The sequence below is a fragment of the Hibiscus syriacus genome, unplaced genomic scaffold (genome assembly GCF_006381635.1).
Source record: "Hibiscus syriacus cultivar Baekdansim isolate YM2019G1 unplaced genomic scaffold, ASM638163v2 tig00004779_pilon, whole genome shotgun sequence".
Taxonomy (NCBI): domain Eukaryota; kingdom Viridiplantae; phylum Streptophyta; class Magnoliopsida; order Malvales; family Malvaceae; genus Hibiscus; species Hibiscus syriacus.
Window position 1 is genome coordinate 1,097,084 of NW_024062030.1, and position 15,246 is coordinate 1,112,329.

General features: G+C 35.0%; 4 protein-coding genes across 4 annotated transcripts; 2 read left to right on the top strand and 2 right to left on the bottom strand.

Moving 5' to 3' along the window:
- Window positions 1-1,567: 1,567 nt before the first annotated feature.
- On the top strand, window positions 1,568-3,425 carry LOC120198730 (pentatricopeptide repeat-containing protein At5g43790-like). The gene is given in 2 exon segments (XM_039200013.1): window positions 1,568-3,243; window positions 3,245-3,425. Coding segments are annotated over 2 exon segments (1,809 nt in total). The 5' UTR covers window positions 1,568-1,575; the 3' UTR covers window positions 3,386-3,425.
- Window positions 3,426-4,589: 1,164 nt separating this feature from the next.
- On the top strand, window positions 4,590-7,177 carry LOC120198732 (ATP sulfurylase 1, chloroplastic-like). Its single transcript, XM_039200015.1, has 5 exons — window positions 4,590-5,238; window positions 5,778-6,183; window positions 6,265-6,525; window positions 6,612-6,698; window positions 6,824-7,177. The coding sequence occupies exons 1-5, from the start codon at window positions 4,733-4,735 to the stop codon at window positions 6,959-6,961; spliced, it is 1,398 nt and encodes a 465-aa protein (XP_039055946.1). The 5' UTR covers window positions 4,590-4,732; the 3' UTR covers window positions 6,962-7,177.
- A 1,101-nt stretch (window positions 7,178-8,278) lies between these two features.
- On the bottom strand, window positions 8,279-9,048 carry LOC120198733 (calmodulin-like protein 8). Its single transcript, XM_039200016.1, has 4 exons — window positions 8,897-9,048; window positions 8,662-8,819; window positions 8,496-8,576; window positions 8,279-8,418 (listed from the first exon to the last, which is right to left on the bottom strand). Exons 1-4 carry the CDS (start codon window positions 8,970-8,972, stop codon window positions 8,281-8,283), a joined length of 453 nt encoding a protein of 150 aa, XP_039055947.1. The 5' UTR covers window positions 8,973-9,048; the 3' UTR covers window positions 8,279-8,280.
- Window positions 9,049-11,152: 2,104 nt separating this feature from the next.
- LOC120198731 lies at window positions 11,153-14,765 on the bottom strand. Its single transcript, XM_039200014.1, has 4 exons — window positions 14,224-14,765; window positions 13,170-13,822; window positions 12,166-12,356; window positions 11,153-11,729 (listed from the first exon to the last, which is right to left on the bottom strand). Exons 1-4 carry the CDS (start codon window positions 14,693-14,695, stop codon window positions 11,327-11,329), a joined length of 1,719 nt encoding a protein of 572 aa, XP_039055945.1. The 5' UTR covers window positions 14,696-14,765; the 3' UTR covers window positions 11,153-11,326.
- Window positions 14,766-15,246: the final 481 nt, after the last annotated feature.

Consider the following 15,246-nt stretch of genomic DNA (forward strand, 5'->3'; position numbering starts at 1 on the left):
TTACTACACCCGCCACTTGGTATGAAATATTATATTTTGCATCTACAATAACTCAAACTCGAAAGAAGATAGAAGAGTTCAATCATTGAGTCAAAAGATGATGTAGTGGTCAACTTTTACTTGATATTAATTCTAATTTTTCTTCAAAATAGACGGTAAAAACAAGTATAAATGAAGGAGCATAATGGATTGAAATGGTTAGTAGATTACTACTAGCTTCCACAATGGATGCCATGTCAATTAATGTGGTGCGACTAGAGATAGATATGGGTCGGGTTTGGGTCAATCCGATCTGACATGACCCGAAATAATAATAAAAATATGTTTTTATTCAATAAAAAAATGTTTTAATTGAAAAAAAAATATATAAAGGAATATTATTGTAATTATTCTTAAATATATAAGGTAAAATTATATTTTTTCGGGTCGGATCAAATATTTATCACCCTAAACTCAAATTCGACCCGACCCAAACCTATTTTTTTTAAACACAACCCGATCAGATCGAGCCGAATCAGAACTCATCGACTTCAGGTCCCATGCCGTGAAACCACCAAATGAGGAGGGAAAAAAGTGAGTTAAATGATCATGAAATCATCATTAGAAATGAATATTTGTTGGTGGGTTCTATCCCTTTCTCCAATCAACTCCAAATTGTTGGTTGATGCAATCATATCAATGTAAGACTATAAATCACCTCATTGTCGTTCTTACTTTTATTTATCATTAATTGGTGCCAACAAGAAAATACATATAATATGTGCCCCATTCATCTAGTATCATCAAGTGGGGACGATAATGAAAGGGGGAAAAGATAATGATGGAAAAATCATATTCATGGAACCTATAAGTTGTGGGGATTAAAACTATCATTATACCATATCATGTTATTGTTTTCGTTAAGTTTTTAATGATAAAATAATTAAAATAGAATGAAAGCGTAATGTTAGTACCTTAATTGATAATTTTTTTTCATTTGGAGTCTGAAAAAGAATTAATCCCATAATTTATTGATTAAATAGGTAGTTTACACAATTTTTTAACATGGGTTATGTGCTTAAAAAACCTTTAGCCGACCGACATTATCTATTTAAGTTTATTGACATGTAAAAACCTTAAAAGCTCAAATCATGGAATTGGGCTTACTTGCTCGGAACCAAAGCCTATAAAAAAAACTTGGAAAAAACAGATCAAAGAACTTGTGTGAACATGATAGGCATTTGACCCGAACCTAATGGATTTTAACTCGATATAATTTTACAGAGTTGATTTTTTTCTTCTTCTTAATTTAAGTTTAGATCAAGTCAGATTTAGATTTAGATTTAGATCAAGTCAAATCGAGTACATGCATGATAAGATATAATCTCTTTAAACTCGATTTGAATAAGATAATGTATGAAGAGTGTAATGTTTGGATCGATTTCGAGTAGACCAAAAATTTGATGAAGCCCAACTCATGACTATCCCTACCAACATAGGCCAGAACCCATATAAACCATATCATCCCTCTTTGTTTCTCCTATTTATTAGTCACCAAGCCTTGGGACCTTCCATTTTTACGAAGTTCAATAGTTAATGAATTCTTCAAATTCAATCTTCAACCACATAACCTTAAATTACTTGACAAAATGCCAGACCCTAAACTCCCTCAAGCAAGTCCATGCCCAAATGATAACCACAGGCCTCACTCTCCACACTGTCCCTCTCAGCAAACTCCTCCAATCATCAGCCACTATAGCCTTATCCCATGCCCTCACAGTATTCAACCAAATCCCAAACCCAACAATTTTCCTCTACAACACCCTCATCTCCTCAATAGTATCATCAGCCGACCCAGAATGTGAAACCCACCATGCTTTTTCCCTCTATGAAAGTGTTCTTTGGAGCAAAAACATTAAACCCAATTCACACACTTACCCGTCTCTTTTCAAGGCTTGTGGTTACCACCCTTGGCTGCACCATGGCCTGGCCCTCCATGCCCATGTCTTGAAATTCGTTGGACCGACGTATGATGATTTTGTTCAAACCTCATTGCTTAACTTCTATGCCAATTATGGCAAATTGGGTGTGGCTAGATGTTTGTTTGATCAGATTAGGAACCCAGATTTAGTTACTTGGAACTCAATGTTGTCTGCTTACGCACGTTGTAATAGTTTTTCTAGTTATTACTATGTTGGTGATGTTAATTATGAGGACACTAGTTTATCAATGGAGGCTTTATGTTTATTCAATGAGATGCAAAATTCTTTGGTTAAGCCAAATGAAGTTACCGTGGTTGCTTTAGTTAGTGCTTGTGCAAATCTGGGTGCTCTTAGCCAAGGTATATGGGCACATGTTTATGCAGTAAAGTTCAATATTAAGTTCAATTGCTATGTGGGTACTGCCTTGATAAATATGTACTCGAAATGTGGGTGTTTGGACTTGGCATATCAGCTGTTTGATAAATTGCCTGAAAGGGACATATCATGTTACAATGCAATGATTGGGGGATTTGCTACTCATGGTTACAGTCACAAGGCACTTCAGATTTTTGAGCAAATGAAGTCTCAAAGGTTAGTTCCTGATGATGTGACATTTATTGTTGCAATGTGTGCTTGCTCACATGTTGGGTTAGTAGATGAGGGTTGCGAGATATTCGAGTCTATAAACAAAGATTATGATAAGGAGCCGAAGCTTGAACATTATGGGTGTTTGATTGATCTTTTAGGTAGAGCTGGGAGGGTTCAAGAGGCTAAGGAAAAGCTCAAGGGAATGCCAATGAAACCCAATGCCATTTTGTGGAGGTCTTTACTTGGGGCAGCAAGGGTTCATGGGAATTTGCAGGTTGGGGAAGTTGCATTGAACCACTTAGTCGAGTTGGAGCCAGAAACTAGTGGGAACTATGTGCTTTTATCGAATATGTATGCGAGCATTGATAGATGGGAAGATGTTACAAGAGTGAGGAAATTGATGAAGGATCATGGGATTAATAAAATGCCAGGGAGTAGCTTGGTTGAAGTTGATGGTGCCATGCATGAATTCCGCGTTGGAGACACAACACACCCGTGGACGAAACGAATTTATTTGAAGCTTGAAGAGATTGGCAGAGAACTACAACAACACGGCCATAACCCTAGAACGAAAGAAGTGTTGTTTGACATTGATGAAGAGGAGAAAGAAGATGCACTTGCTTACCATAGTGAAAGGCTAGCTATTGCATTTGCTTTGATCGCTTCGGATTCAACTGCCCCTATCCGTATCGTTAAAAAATCTTCGTGTTTGTAGTGATTGCCACGAGAGTAGTAAGCTGATTTCAGTAATATATGGAAGAGATATTATTGTAAGAGATCGAATCCGGTTTCATCACTTCAAAAATGGAACTTGCTCTTGTAGGGACTATTGGTGAGTTTGTAAACAGATAATGTTCCAATTCAAAAGATCTTTGTTCGTCTGTATGTTTCAGTTTCTATTTGTAGTTGCTACTTGTGAAATTATACTTTGGGTAAAATATATAAATGGTCACTAAACTATGCAAAAATGATCTTTTTGGTCATTGAAGTTTTGAAAGTTACAAATGATCATTAAACTTATCAAATTGTTACAAAATGGTCACTACATGTTACGAAATAGTAATGAAATTTGATAAATTTAAGGATCATTTTATAATAGTTCAATTAGTATTAATGACCATTTTGTACTAGTTTGATAAAATTTAATGATCATTTTGTAACAATTAGATAAGATCAACGACTATATTGTAACTTCCAAAACTTCAACAACTAAAAGATCATTTCAATATAGTTTAGTGACTATTTACATATTTTACCCTTATATTTTATTAACTTATAAAAATATAATGGAAGGTTAGTTAAGCTAAAAAAAATCAAAAGTTTAATTTAAATTTATAAAACCATTTTAGTTAAAATAAATAAATATAAGCACAATAAGAAAAATCATTGCACACTTATTTTGTTTCAATAATAGTGTGTCGTATGTTATATTCTTATTAACTTCTGAATAAATTGATTATTTAAACACCAATTTAATTAAAAAAAATAAAATTAAAATAATTGAAGAATGAATTTACTAATAAACCTAAGACCAAAAGTTGTAATTTGAATAAAAAAAATGAAAGGAATTTATAAAAGCAAGAACACTAAAAACAGTCCAAATGGAGTGACCAAATTTTACTTTAAAACTTCATAAATAATAATAATAAAGGTTAAATCTTGTCATCAGCCCTTGCACTATACATATGTATTGATCTGATTTCATCCAACTATACCTTGTTATGTTAATTATAAATGTTTTTGTACTTGTAGTTCTCGGGTTATGATTGTACTTAAGAATATAAGTAGATAACAAAAAAGATAAACTTGTGATTTTTATAAATTAAAAAAGACTGATAATGAAATATAATCTAGCAAATTTAATATAATATCTTTTGAATAAGTTTACAATTTAAAAGATTTAACAAGTATAGGGACTAAAATGAAAGAATAATGAAGAAATGGAGCAAAATATGTCCAGGTTCATCGTCCCAACCACAGCTTAACCCACCATATGTCGGCATCCAACAAAGATTCCACTTTTCCCTTGTCTTTTCTTATCCAAGTAAAAAACATTGGCTTTCTATTTCCCCTAACTACCCTTCCGTACCAAACCAATATTTATTCAAGTCGCCTATTGATCGATCGAAAACCAAACCCGAACCAAAGCGGTTTTTGTTTTGGTTCTCTCTTTCTCGCTTCCAATGGCTTCCACCGTTTTCATCCAATCCCCGTTTCCACCCAAGTCTTTGAACAAATCCACGAATACCCATTTCGTTCGTTCCTTCAAACTCCCCGTTTCGATCTCTCTCAAGCCGCGAACCGCTTTCCAGAAGCGGTTCTCAGTTCGAGCCGGATTAATCGAGCCGGACGGTGGGAAACTCGTGGACCTCCATGTGCCGGAGCCGGAGCGGGAGTTGAAGAAGCGGGAAGCGGCTTCATTGCCTTGGGTGAAGCTGACGAGGATCGACTTGCAATGGGTTCACGTTTTGAGTGAGGGCTGGGCTAGCCCTCTCACCGGATTCATGAGAGAATCCGAGTTCCTCCAAACTCTTCATTTTAACTCGCTCCGACTCGACGATGGTTCCTTTGTCAACATGTCGGTGCCGATTGTCTTGGCCATCGATGATTCTCAGAAGGAGAGGATCGTTGAGTCCAATAAAGTCACCCTCGTTGACTCAGATGATAACCCAGTTGCGATCCTCACCAAGTAAGTTGTTTTACTAGTAATATAGCAATAATGTAAAGCAAACTGAGGTTTTTTTTTTCAAATTAGTTTCACATTTTGATTTGATGTTTAGATAAATTTGTGTTTTTTCTTTTGTTGATGTGATTTTTTCTATGGGGTTTTGTCACTGTTGTGATTTCTGGAATTGAGCCTGTAAATCTTTAGCACTTTAATCAAACAAGATTGATAAATCACTTTGATACGCTTTCATGTGAATCATTATTGTGTATTAGAAAATGCCCCTTCATGTTGCTGATGTTTAGTGAAATTGGGAATGGGGAATGGTCCAGGGAAGAAGAGGAGGATTGGCCCTGGCCCTAGCCTCGGCCTCGGCCGCTGTCCATGTGTGCCCCTCCGTGGTCCTTTGTACAACCCAAGAAGATGAGCAATTGATATGATATGAACTTTCTAGGAATCGAATGAGTTGCGAGAATTTCCAGTTGCTTATTATAAGTATAGGTGTCTTGTTAAATTCAGTAACTGTATTCCTTATTGTTTGTTATATTACTTGATTGATTCAGCATTGAGATTTACCAGCACCCCAAGGAAGAAAGGATAGCGAGGACATGGGGAACTACTGCCCCTGGACTACCCTATGTTGAAGAAACTATAACAAATGCTGGAAATTGGCTCATTGGTGGTGACTTGGAGGTTATAGAGCCGATCAAATACCATGATGGTCTCGATCGTTTCCGACTTTCACCTGTGGAATTACGTCAAGAGTTTGAAAGGCGTAAAGCTGATGCCGTGTTTGCATTCCAGCTCAGAAACCCTGTCCATAATGGTCATGCTTTGCTAATGACTGATACACGTCGTCGGCTTCTCCAGATGGGGTACAAGAACCCCATACTCTTGCTTCATCCACTGGGAGGCTACACAAAGGCTGATGATGTCCCGCTTAGTTGGCGAATGAAACAACACGAGAAGGTATTCATAACAACCTTCTAAATTTGGTGTGTCGATTGCCATGAAAATGCCTTATGGTTTAACGATAACATGTTCTATCAGGTGCTTGAGGATGGTGTTCTTGATCCTGAAACAACTGTGGTTTCAATATTTCCATCTCCTATGCACTATGCTGGCCCAACTGAAGTGCAGTGGCATGCTAAGGCTCGGATCAATGCAGGAGCTAATTTTTACATTGTCGGTAGAGATCCAGCTGGCATGGGTCATCCCATCGAGAAGAGAGACCTCTATGATGCTGATCACGGTAAAAAGGTCTTGAGCATGGCTCCGGGGCTTGAGCGGCTGAACATCCTTCCATTCAGGGTATAATTAGCATTCAATCCCATAACTATTTTCTGGTACATTGATACCACTAGTTGCATATTCATATAGATTTGCTTAATTTTCAGGTTGCTGCATACGATCAGACCCAAGGTAAAATGGCTTTCTTCGATCCCACAAGAGCTCAAGACTTCCTCTTCATATCCGGCACCAAGGTATCTTCGTTTGCCTACTACATCTAGAAATAGTTAGAAAATGAACAAACTCGATTCAAAAGAAGCATTTCGGTTCCAATATTAGTTGTTCTTTTTGTTAAGAAACGCTTTCTGCAATTCCCCAGATGCGTTCGCTCGCAAAGAACAAAGAGAACCCTCCGGACGGATTCATGTGCCCTGGTGGCTGGAAAGTGCTGGTCGAATACTACGATAGCTTGACACCGTCGGAAAATGGAAGGGTTCACGAAGTTGTTCCCGCATAGATGAATCTGTTGTTGTATGATGGGAGAAACATGTAAAACACTATTTAGTCTTGAATGTGACAGATTTCTAAATAAAACCACGGGAGCCATTGGTACATAGACATGGAAACTTGCCTTCTCTGTACGTAGGGTGCCATTGATGCCCTTGCTTGAGGGCACATTGTACTATATCGGCGTGGCTTGTGTGTTCTTATGAAGATCAGTGGTTGTGGGACATACTATGGCTTCTTACCTCCCCCCCCAAAAAAAAAAAATCTAAATTCTAAAAAGTGTTTTTTTGGGGTAACTTATATACTTTTATTGTTATTTAAGAATAATTGTAGTTTTTCAGTTATTTTTATAACAAAACATGTTTTTATTTATAAACAATACCATTTTTAATTATTTAAACAAATAACACCCGAAACCAATTAATTATAAGATTGACATCAATTTATTTTAACATTACCATATCATGTAGGACATGTCTTTGAAAGATTGCCCTACAGTACAAGTTTTTCCCCTAAGTAACCTCTAATCTGACCAATAAATATTATTTTATTTTATCCCTAGAAACTCTCCCATGTAAGTAGGGTGTAAATAAATATGGATTCAACGAACAAGGTTTAGTTTATTTATTTTCGAAGATATTTATATTCGATCCATATTCATTTAAAATTTTAATATTGTACTCGTGTTCATTTGTTTATTTTTAAAGATGTTTGTTTTTAGTTTGTTTACGTTCATGAACATGTTCTTTTTACATTCCGCAAACATTTTATTTAACGTTCGTGAACATATTCATTTATATGTTCACGAAAATGATGAAATCACACCAATAGTCCTTAATTTCCTTAAGATTAATAATTTGAACTCCAAAGTTCATTATATATTCAATTTAGTCTTTACTTTCACTCATATTGAAAATGTAAAAATAAAAAAATCAAAAGGAAAAGAAGATCCGAACAAATAAGCTTATAATATTATCGGTAAATGAGTCAATAAATAAGTTTGTTCGTAAATATAAGCGAACTGAACATATTTTTATTCGTGTTCGTTCTTTTAATAAATGAACATACAAATTTTGTTAGTACTTATTTGTTTAACTTAATAAACGAACTTTATTCGATTGATTTGTGAAGAGTTAATTTAACGCTATGTTGTTGGGTTGTAATTGCACCCCTACATGTTAGTAATTTTTTATTCTTAGACGCCAATGGATACTGTGAGAAAAGACCATCGACAGCAAATATTTTTCCTTGAAAAGAAGCAGTACTCCTTGGAACAAAATGATTTTAAAAAATACAAAAACAAATATATATATGCGTTGATGATGATGTTCATCCAATGGTGGTCATCATCTTCACAAATTCATCATAGTTAACTTGACCATCACCGTCCAAATCTGCTTCTTTGATCATCTGCTCAACCTCCTCATCACTCAATTTCTCACCAAGCTTCATCATCACATTCCTCAGCTAGACAGCACCAAATCTTACTCATATAAGCATAAGTCAAAGTTTTCAAGTTGAATTACAGCCAGAAAATTATTTACCTCAGAAGCTGAAATATATCCATTTAGATCTTTGTCAAAAACCTTGAAAGCCTCTCTAAGTTCCTCCTCTGCATCACTTTCCTGGTTTTTTCACACAAACAAAATCAACCCTTTTCATATATATATATATATGAACAGATCGAAGTGAACTCGATTCATTTTGTACCTGCATTTTCTTGGCCATTAAGTTCAGGAACTCAGAGAACTCGATAGTTCCATTTCCATCAGCATCAGCTTCATTTATCATGTCTTGAAGCTCTTCTTCTGATGGATTTTGATCCAGGGATCTTATCACTGTTGCCAACTCTTCCACTGTAATGCAACCTGCTTAAGATTTGCAAACCAACACCATTGAAACATTAGTTTTTAAGCATTAAAAAGAGGAAGAAAGAAGAACTAACCATCCCCATCTTTGTCGAAGAAATCGAAGGCTTCTTTGAACTCAGCAACCTGTTCTTCAGTTAGTATGTCACTCATGTTTCTATTTGTTTGGTTGCCTGGAAAATAAAATACCCTCAAGAAACTTGGGAAAGAGAGAAAAGAGGGAGAAGAGTATGTGTGTGTTGAGTTACAACTCGAAGCTTAACTGGGTTTATGTAGGAGTTTCAATGCACGGAAAATTTGTCTAAACTTTCAATATCTAACAGTCAATTGTATTAAATATCCTCAAACTATTCTTCAGATTCTAAATCAATCACTAAACTTTGAAAATATTATAATTGAATCCTTGATGTTTTAGTTTTGTGCTAATCATGTCATTTTATAAATCTAACTGTTAATTTAGACATTAAATATTAGTTCAGATCTAAAATGAAACTTTTTCAAATATATTTCGTATTAAATTTGAGCGGTCATTTAACATTTAAATTAATGATCAGATTGATAAAGTGATCAGATTGATAAAATGATCTAACCTACACAATACTAAAAGTTTAAAAAAATCTATTTTATTTATTAATAGTTTAAAAAAATCATCGAGTAATGAGTGGTCTTAACAATGGAAGTGAATATTGTTCTCCCTCGAGAACTCAAGTTCAAGCAATTGTGTTCATAGAGTATGTATATTATTAATAGGCTAAATTTTTTTTGAACATATACTACATTGTAATCATCTGACTATTTAAAAAGAATTTAAGGAATCGATTAGAAATTGATGTTTGAAGACTAATATAAAATTCATACTATAGTTTGAGGACACATGATAGGATTACCCCTTTTAAATTAATATAAGATAAGAAAATGAATAGATTTGGAGGAGGAATACACCTTTATCCCATTACAATTCAATTAAAAATTAAAAGAAAAGGTCAAACAAGAATAGTAAATTACAATTTCTTGTGAAGTAAGTGATGGGAAATTAAAATTGTAAGACAGCTGTAAGAGATTGGTGTCTGTGAGACAAAGCATTCAAAGTAAAAGATTGGAGACATGTCTGGGACCTAATCTATGGGGAGTTGTGTACATTGTTTCCAATCCTTCCTACTACTTTCATTTGATTATTGTTAATCACATATCTAATGACTCATGTTAATCAACTCACCCCTTTGATTAATAATAATACTTGAACTTAACATATTTTTTAGATTCGCTGATACCATATATTATATCATAGTGTTATCACGGGTTATTGTCAAAATATTATTATTTTATATATTTTTATATGGGAAAGAGGAAGGATTATTCGAGTAATATTAATCTCAATTAAAATAATATTTTCTTATTAATACATTATAAACTTATCAGCCTCTACAAATTTAATGTTAAACATTGTTTGTGATCGTAAACGTAGGGTTTATCAATATTGAGTCTAGGGTTTAGTTGTCCAAATTTAATTGGAGTAGGGAGCTAAGTGAATAAATAAATAAATAAAAGAAGGATTAGAAAAGTATAAATGTGCATGGCTGTCAACGCGTTATTATTATTGGTATTGGGTGGCGCAGCAGAGTTGTAGACATTTTTGAATAATGGCGCAGCAGAGTTATATGAAATTTAAAGTATATATAAATTATATATTTTTTAAAATATAAAATTAAATAATTAATAAAATATCTAAATTATATATAAATTTAAAATCTGAATACAACATTATTCAACATTTCTCGGTATAGTATCTATTATTAAATGTTAATAGAATAGTGTGTGCTTAGCAAAGTAGTCCACAGTTGACACTAAAATTACAATTACAAATAATAATTAAAAAGTAGAGACAGAGAGTCATGCTTGGTCGGCAGATTCATTAAACCTTCAAAAACCATGTTTTCAATATATATGAATTGACTTTCACCTTAGAAGTATTTATTGATAATTTTAATATTTATTTAATGAGATATATAATTCTTCATAAATATATTTCATTAAATCAAATTATTTTTATAAGTTCTTTTATAAATTTATTGGTGTTGATTTTTTCTAAAATATATTTTCATAGTCATATATGAAAAAGAAAGAATCCATGATTAATTAATTTAAACGTAATTGTTTTTAAAATAAATTTTCACGTAAAACAATAGGATAAGAGGTTTAGAACATAGATTATCGTAAACTATCACACTATAATAATTACCAATAGTTTTTGTCGATGAAAAACTATGTTAATTAAGTTTAAAAACTACATTTAATTTTATAATGATAGGTAAATAATTTATTTATGAAGCAACTCCACGTTCAACTTAGTTGCTATCTATATACAAACTCAGCAACGTTTATTTTTTTTTCTTCGAAACAGTAGTTTCTCCATAAGGAACTATGACTACTTGTTACTAAATTTTACCTTCGTATGCAGAATGTATGTTTAATAAACTAATTAATTAATAATTAAGCTAATGGAACATTTACTGTTCGGACGGCTTCTCAACCTGTTCCGCCACCTCGGACGGCTTCTTAACCTCCCGCAGCTGCACAGAGTTGTCAAAGCAGTGATAGAAACCATAGTGTGGGAATCTTTCATACCAAGTCTCTTGCTCCACGTGTGTGTCCCAATGCTCCCCACTGCTGCTCCTCCCATATTTGTGAATCCATCCCCAGCCGTTGTGTTGCTCACCCCATGTGCGATTCCATTGATCTCCATGCTTCCCCTGCCACCATGTTTCCCCTTGCTTTACACCATGCCCATTGGGGTCGAAATGCTCATCCCACTTGTCACCCCATTTCGCCCAACCATCGCCTTCACAACGCTCTGCCCATTTGTCGGTGTATTTTACACTGCCGCCATATCCATCATATTGTTCACCCCACCTGCCAAAATTGCAAAAACTTGAGATCAAACATATAAACTCAAACTGGATGAATATCACATCTCCATCCTCCGGAGATCGATCTTAAATAAAGTGGCAAATTTTCCATTAGTTCAGTACTTCATTTGAGTCGAGTCATGAATGATTAAATGAAAAACATCAAGATAGAAGGTTCTGTCAACTAACAAAGTGGACTCAAACAATGTCATACAAATAGTTCAATAAAATCCCAAACTTTGGATGACATGCGACGAGGATTTAAGTGTTTCAAGATGATTTTGAGAGGTTGATAGTGTTAAATTTCTACAGGGATCAACAAGGAAATGCTTTTGTAAGAAATTTATGACCAGTTCAAGATTGCAACCATAAACAAATTCGGGATAAAGAAAGTAGAAAAGGTGCAAAATTATATCCAAACTAGATATGAATTTTAATACCTTTCATGCCAAACATGAGCATGACCAGCCTCAAGGGGTGTGTTTGGGTCAATGCTGCACCACTTGTCAGCCCATTTCTCAGATTTCCCAGATGCATCATAATGCTCCCACCATTTTTCATGCCACTCCGCACCTTCAGCATTCTTTCCCCACTTATCAGCAGTTTTTTCAAGATGTACAAGCCCATTCTCCTGCACCAGGCAACACTTTCAGATTTCCCCCCCTAAAAACAATATCCTAGCATGCTCCAAGGTTTTTGAACTGCTTTTAAAGCAAGTTAAAATTTATTAATGGTGCAGTAATTTTGAGAAAACGAAAAAGAGCACAAAAAACGGTCATCAATAGACTTCGAGCTAGATATGAGATTCTCACAAAAAGTAGCAAAGAAGTGAAAGATGCTAAAATAAAGCAATTGTTCTAAATCTCTTCACAAAGCAAGCTTAAGTGTGCAATGTGAATTAAAACTTCATCTCCCTTTAGCTTTATTCTTTTCTCCCTTTTTCTGAAGAAGGAAATTTGTCAATGCCGCCTGGTTTGACTGCTGGTGGAAGCTTCTATAGCACTCTAATGTTGCTATCGTAAAAAGGAGATAGATCAGGAAAAACATAACTAGCATACATACAATTCAGTATCTCTTTAAACTCGTAACAAAAGCTCTTTTTCCATCTTCGTGTTAAGTTATGCTTGAACTGTATCCAAACCCACATTTCTATCATGCATGCCTGCACGGTAACATAGTTGTGTATAGACGGGTGAGCTAAACCTACAAGGGAGTCCTCTCAAATTCAGTAATTCTATATATGATTCTACAAGTCTCTGATCCCAACAATTCAATATACAGGGTTTTGAACATACTTACATGGAGCTTAGATGGATCATATACTATTAAAGATGACCGAAATTCATAATTATATCACAATTTGACATGGATGATATGAACACAAGAAGGTAAATGCAATAAAAAAAAGTGTCATGAGAAATGTATCATGGTTTATTTCACTGACCTGCAACATCGATTCTCTCCACTTTTCACTCCAAACGTTCCCATAAACATCTCGCCCTGATTTCTCAGAACCGAGTTCTTTGTAACCAAATTCATCAGAAGCCTCCCAATACTTATCTTGCCATTCAACAGCTTGGTTAACACTAACAGCCCGAATCATTGTCCACCTGCAAATCACACCATCAGGTCTTTGGTCAACTCCAGTTTCCATCCACCATCTAGTTCCATCTTGTTTGACTCCTTGGGATGATAATTCTTTGGCCTTATGAATGGCATCAACTGCTTCTGCAGCGTGTGCAGAAAATTCAACCTCAAGGTCATGTTCCACTTTTAAAGAAGTCTCTTCTACAGCAACCTCAGATACTTTTGTTTTATCAACCTCTACGAGTGACTGAAATGGTGGAAGATTGCGGGTTGTCTCATAAGCTTTACTCTCAAAAGGAATAGAGAGAAAACCAAGAGACCGATCTTTCTCTAAAACCGGAATGTTAGAAACTGGAAGTTCTGAAGTTTGTCTAGCAGCCTGCAATCTATCCATTTCAACCGAAACCTGATCAGCACTTTGAGGAGGTGTCCAGGACCAAAAATCAGGACCAGGTGTTTTATTTTCAGAATTTGCAGGTTGACTAACAAAAATGCTCCCACTCTGCTTTCCTGTTAAATTAAGATTCAATTTACCATAAGTAAAAAAAAATAGTAGCAGTTACTTTATTGTAAACTGAACTATGTTAATCATTCAAACTTTGATTTCTCTGAAAATTATCAGCTGCTAAGTGCCAAAAGTAAAAATAGCAGAGATAATTCCTGTTAAATGCATTACCATGGCGTAAGCTTTGCCTTGCTTTTGCTTTTTCTTGATAAAAGGAAATTAAATTAATTTCACTTTAGTTCTCAATAAAAATACTAAAAAAAAAGCTTATCAGATTCTTTAACTTGCTTCCAAGAAATGTCATATTTTTTCTTAAAAATGATATCTCAATTAATTTTTTTGAAAAAAAAAATCGAACATAATTCATTTTTAAAGTATCAGATAGCAACAAGATTTTAATTCGTACCGTCATCTTGAAAGCTAATTGGTTTGCGGTTTTCGTTGCCAGAATCATCCTTTCCCGAGGAATCCTTGTTCTGGATAAGGGAGCGAGCCGCCGCAATCGCCGCCGCAGCACGATCAATCACTTGCATTCTCTGAATACGATCCCTTTCCTCCTTAGGAGCTTCCAGAATCTTATGGAACTCCTCGCTCTTCTTCTCCAAAACCTCTTTCTTCACACCACCGTAACCATCGCCGCTGCTATCATCGGCCAAATTCTGAGCGAGTCTTTGAAGCTCAGCTTCCTTCTTTTCCCTCTCCTTCGCTTTCCTCCACATACTGAGGTACGAATCGTCGCCATCAACGGCTCTAACAACCGTCAGCCTTGTCCAGCTTCTCCTAATTCTTTGGTAGAACAATTTTGGCGAAGCAATAAGGTCGCGCCTGCGGTAGAGGTGGGAAGGGAGAGGAGTGGAGGCGCGTGTGAGAGAAGCCATTTTGTTGAAGGGCTGTTGCAGAGTGAGAGTGGAAATGAATTTGGAACCGTAGAGAATGAGCGATGGGAGTTGCAAGTCCTCTTTTCGATGAAACTAAAACTACTTTTGAAGTTAGCGCGTGATTTTCTGAGATTTTGTTTTGTTTTCTTTTGAAATTTATTTTCTCTCTCAAATAATTTTGTGGGTTATGACGTAATTAGAAACATAATAAGATATTTAATAAAGCAAGTTCAGTTTTAACCGATTTATCGATTTTTTAAACTGTCAAAATGGTTATTATGCGGTTATTTCTTGACACGTGGCACATAATTTATCTCATTTTTGTTATTAATTTTCGGGTAAACTACCAACTTAGCCACCCATCTATTCCAATATCATATTTAACCTTACATTCCTGTTTTGACATTCGCCGTTAGATTTTATCGTTATTTGGTGATATAGATGGACAAATGAGTAATTTTGCTAAAAAAATACTGCTTCTAACCTAAAAAACGATTGTTTGATAGTATAGGAGAATTTATGTAGTACTGATCACCATACTACCAAAGAGG

Coding starts and splice junctions, on each gene's coding strand:
- LOC120198732 (XM_039200015.1), top strand. CDS start 4,733: ATGGCTTCCACCGTTTTCATCCAATCCCCGTTTCCACCCAAGTCTTTG. Junction 5,239..5,777: donor CCAGTTGCGATCCTCACCAA/GTAAGTTGTTTT, acceptor TGATTGATTCAG/CATTGAGATTTACCAGCACC. Junction 6,526..6,611: donor TGAACATCCTTCCATTCAGG/GTATAATTAGCA, acceptor CTTAATTTTCAG/GTTGCTGCATACGATCAGAC.
- LOC120198733 (XM_039200016.1), bottom strand. CDS start 8,972: ATGAGTGACATACTAACTGAAGAACAGGTTGCTGAGTTCAAAGAAGCC. Junction 8,820..8,896: donor CTTCGACAAAGATGGGGATG/GTTAGTTCTTCT, acceptor AATCTTAAGCAG/GTTGCATTACAGTGGAAGAG. Junction 8,419..8,495: donor GATATATTTCAGCTTCTGAG/GTAAATAATTTT, acceptor GGTGCTGTCTAG/CTGAGGAATGTGATGATGAA.
- LOC120198731 (XM_039200014.1), bottom strand. CDS start 14,695: ATGGCTTCTCTCACACGCGCCTCCACTCCTCTCCCTTCCCACCTCTAC. Junction 13,823..14,223: donor AATTAGCTTTCAAGATGACG/GTACGAATTAAA, acceptor TTAATTTAACAG/GAAAGCAGAGTGGGAGCATT. Junction 12,357..13,169: donor GGAGAGAATCGATGTTGCAG/GTCAGTGAAATA, acceptor TGCCTGGTGCAG/GAGAATGGGCTTGTACATCT.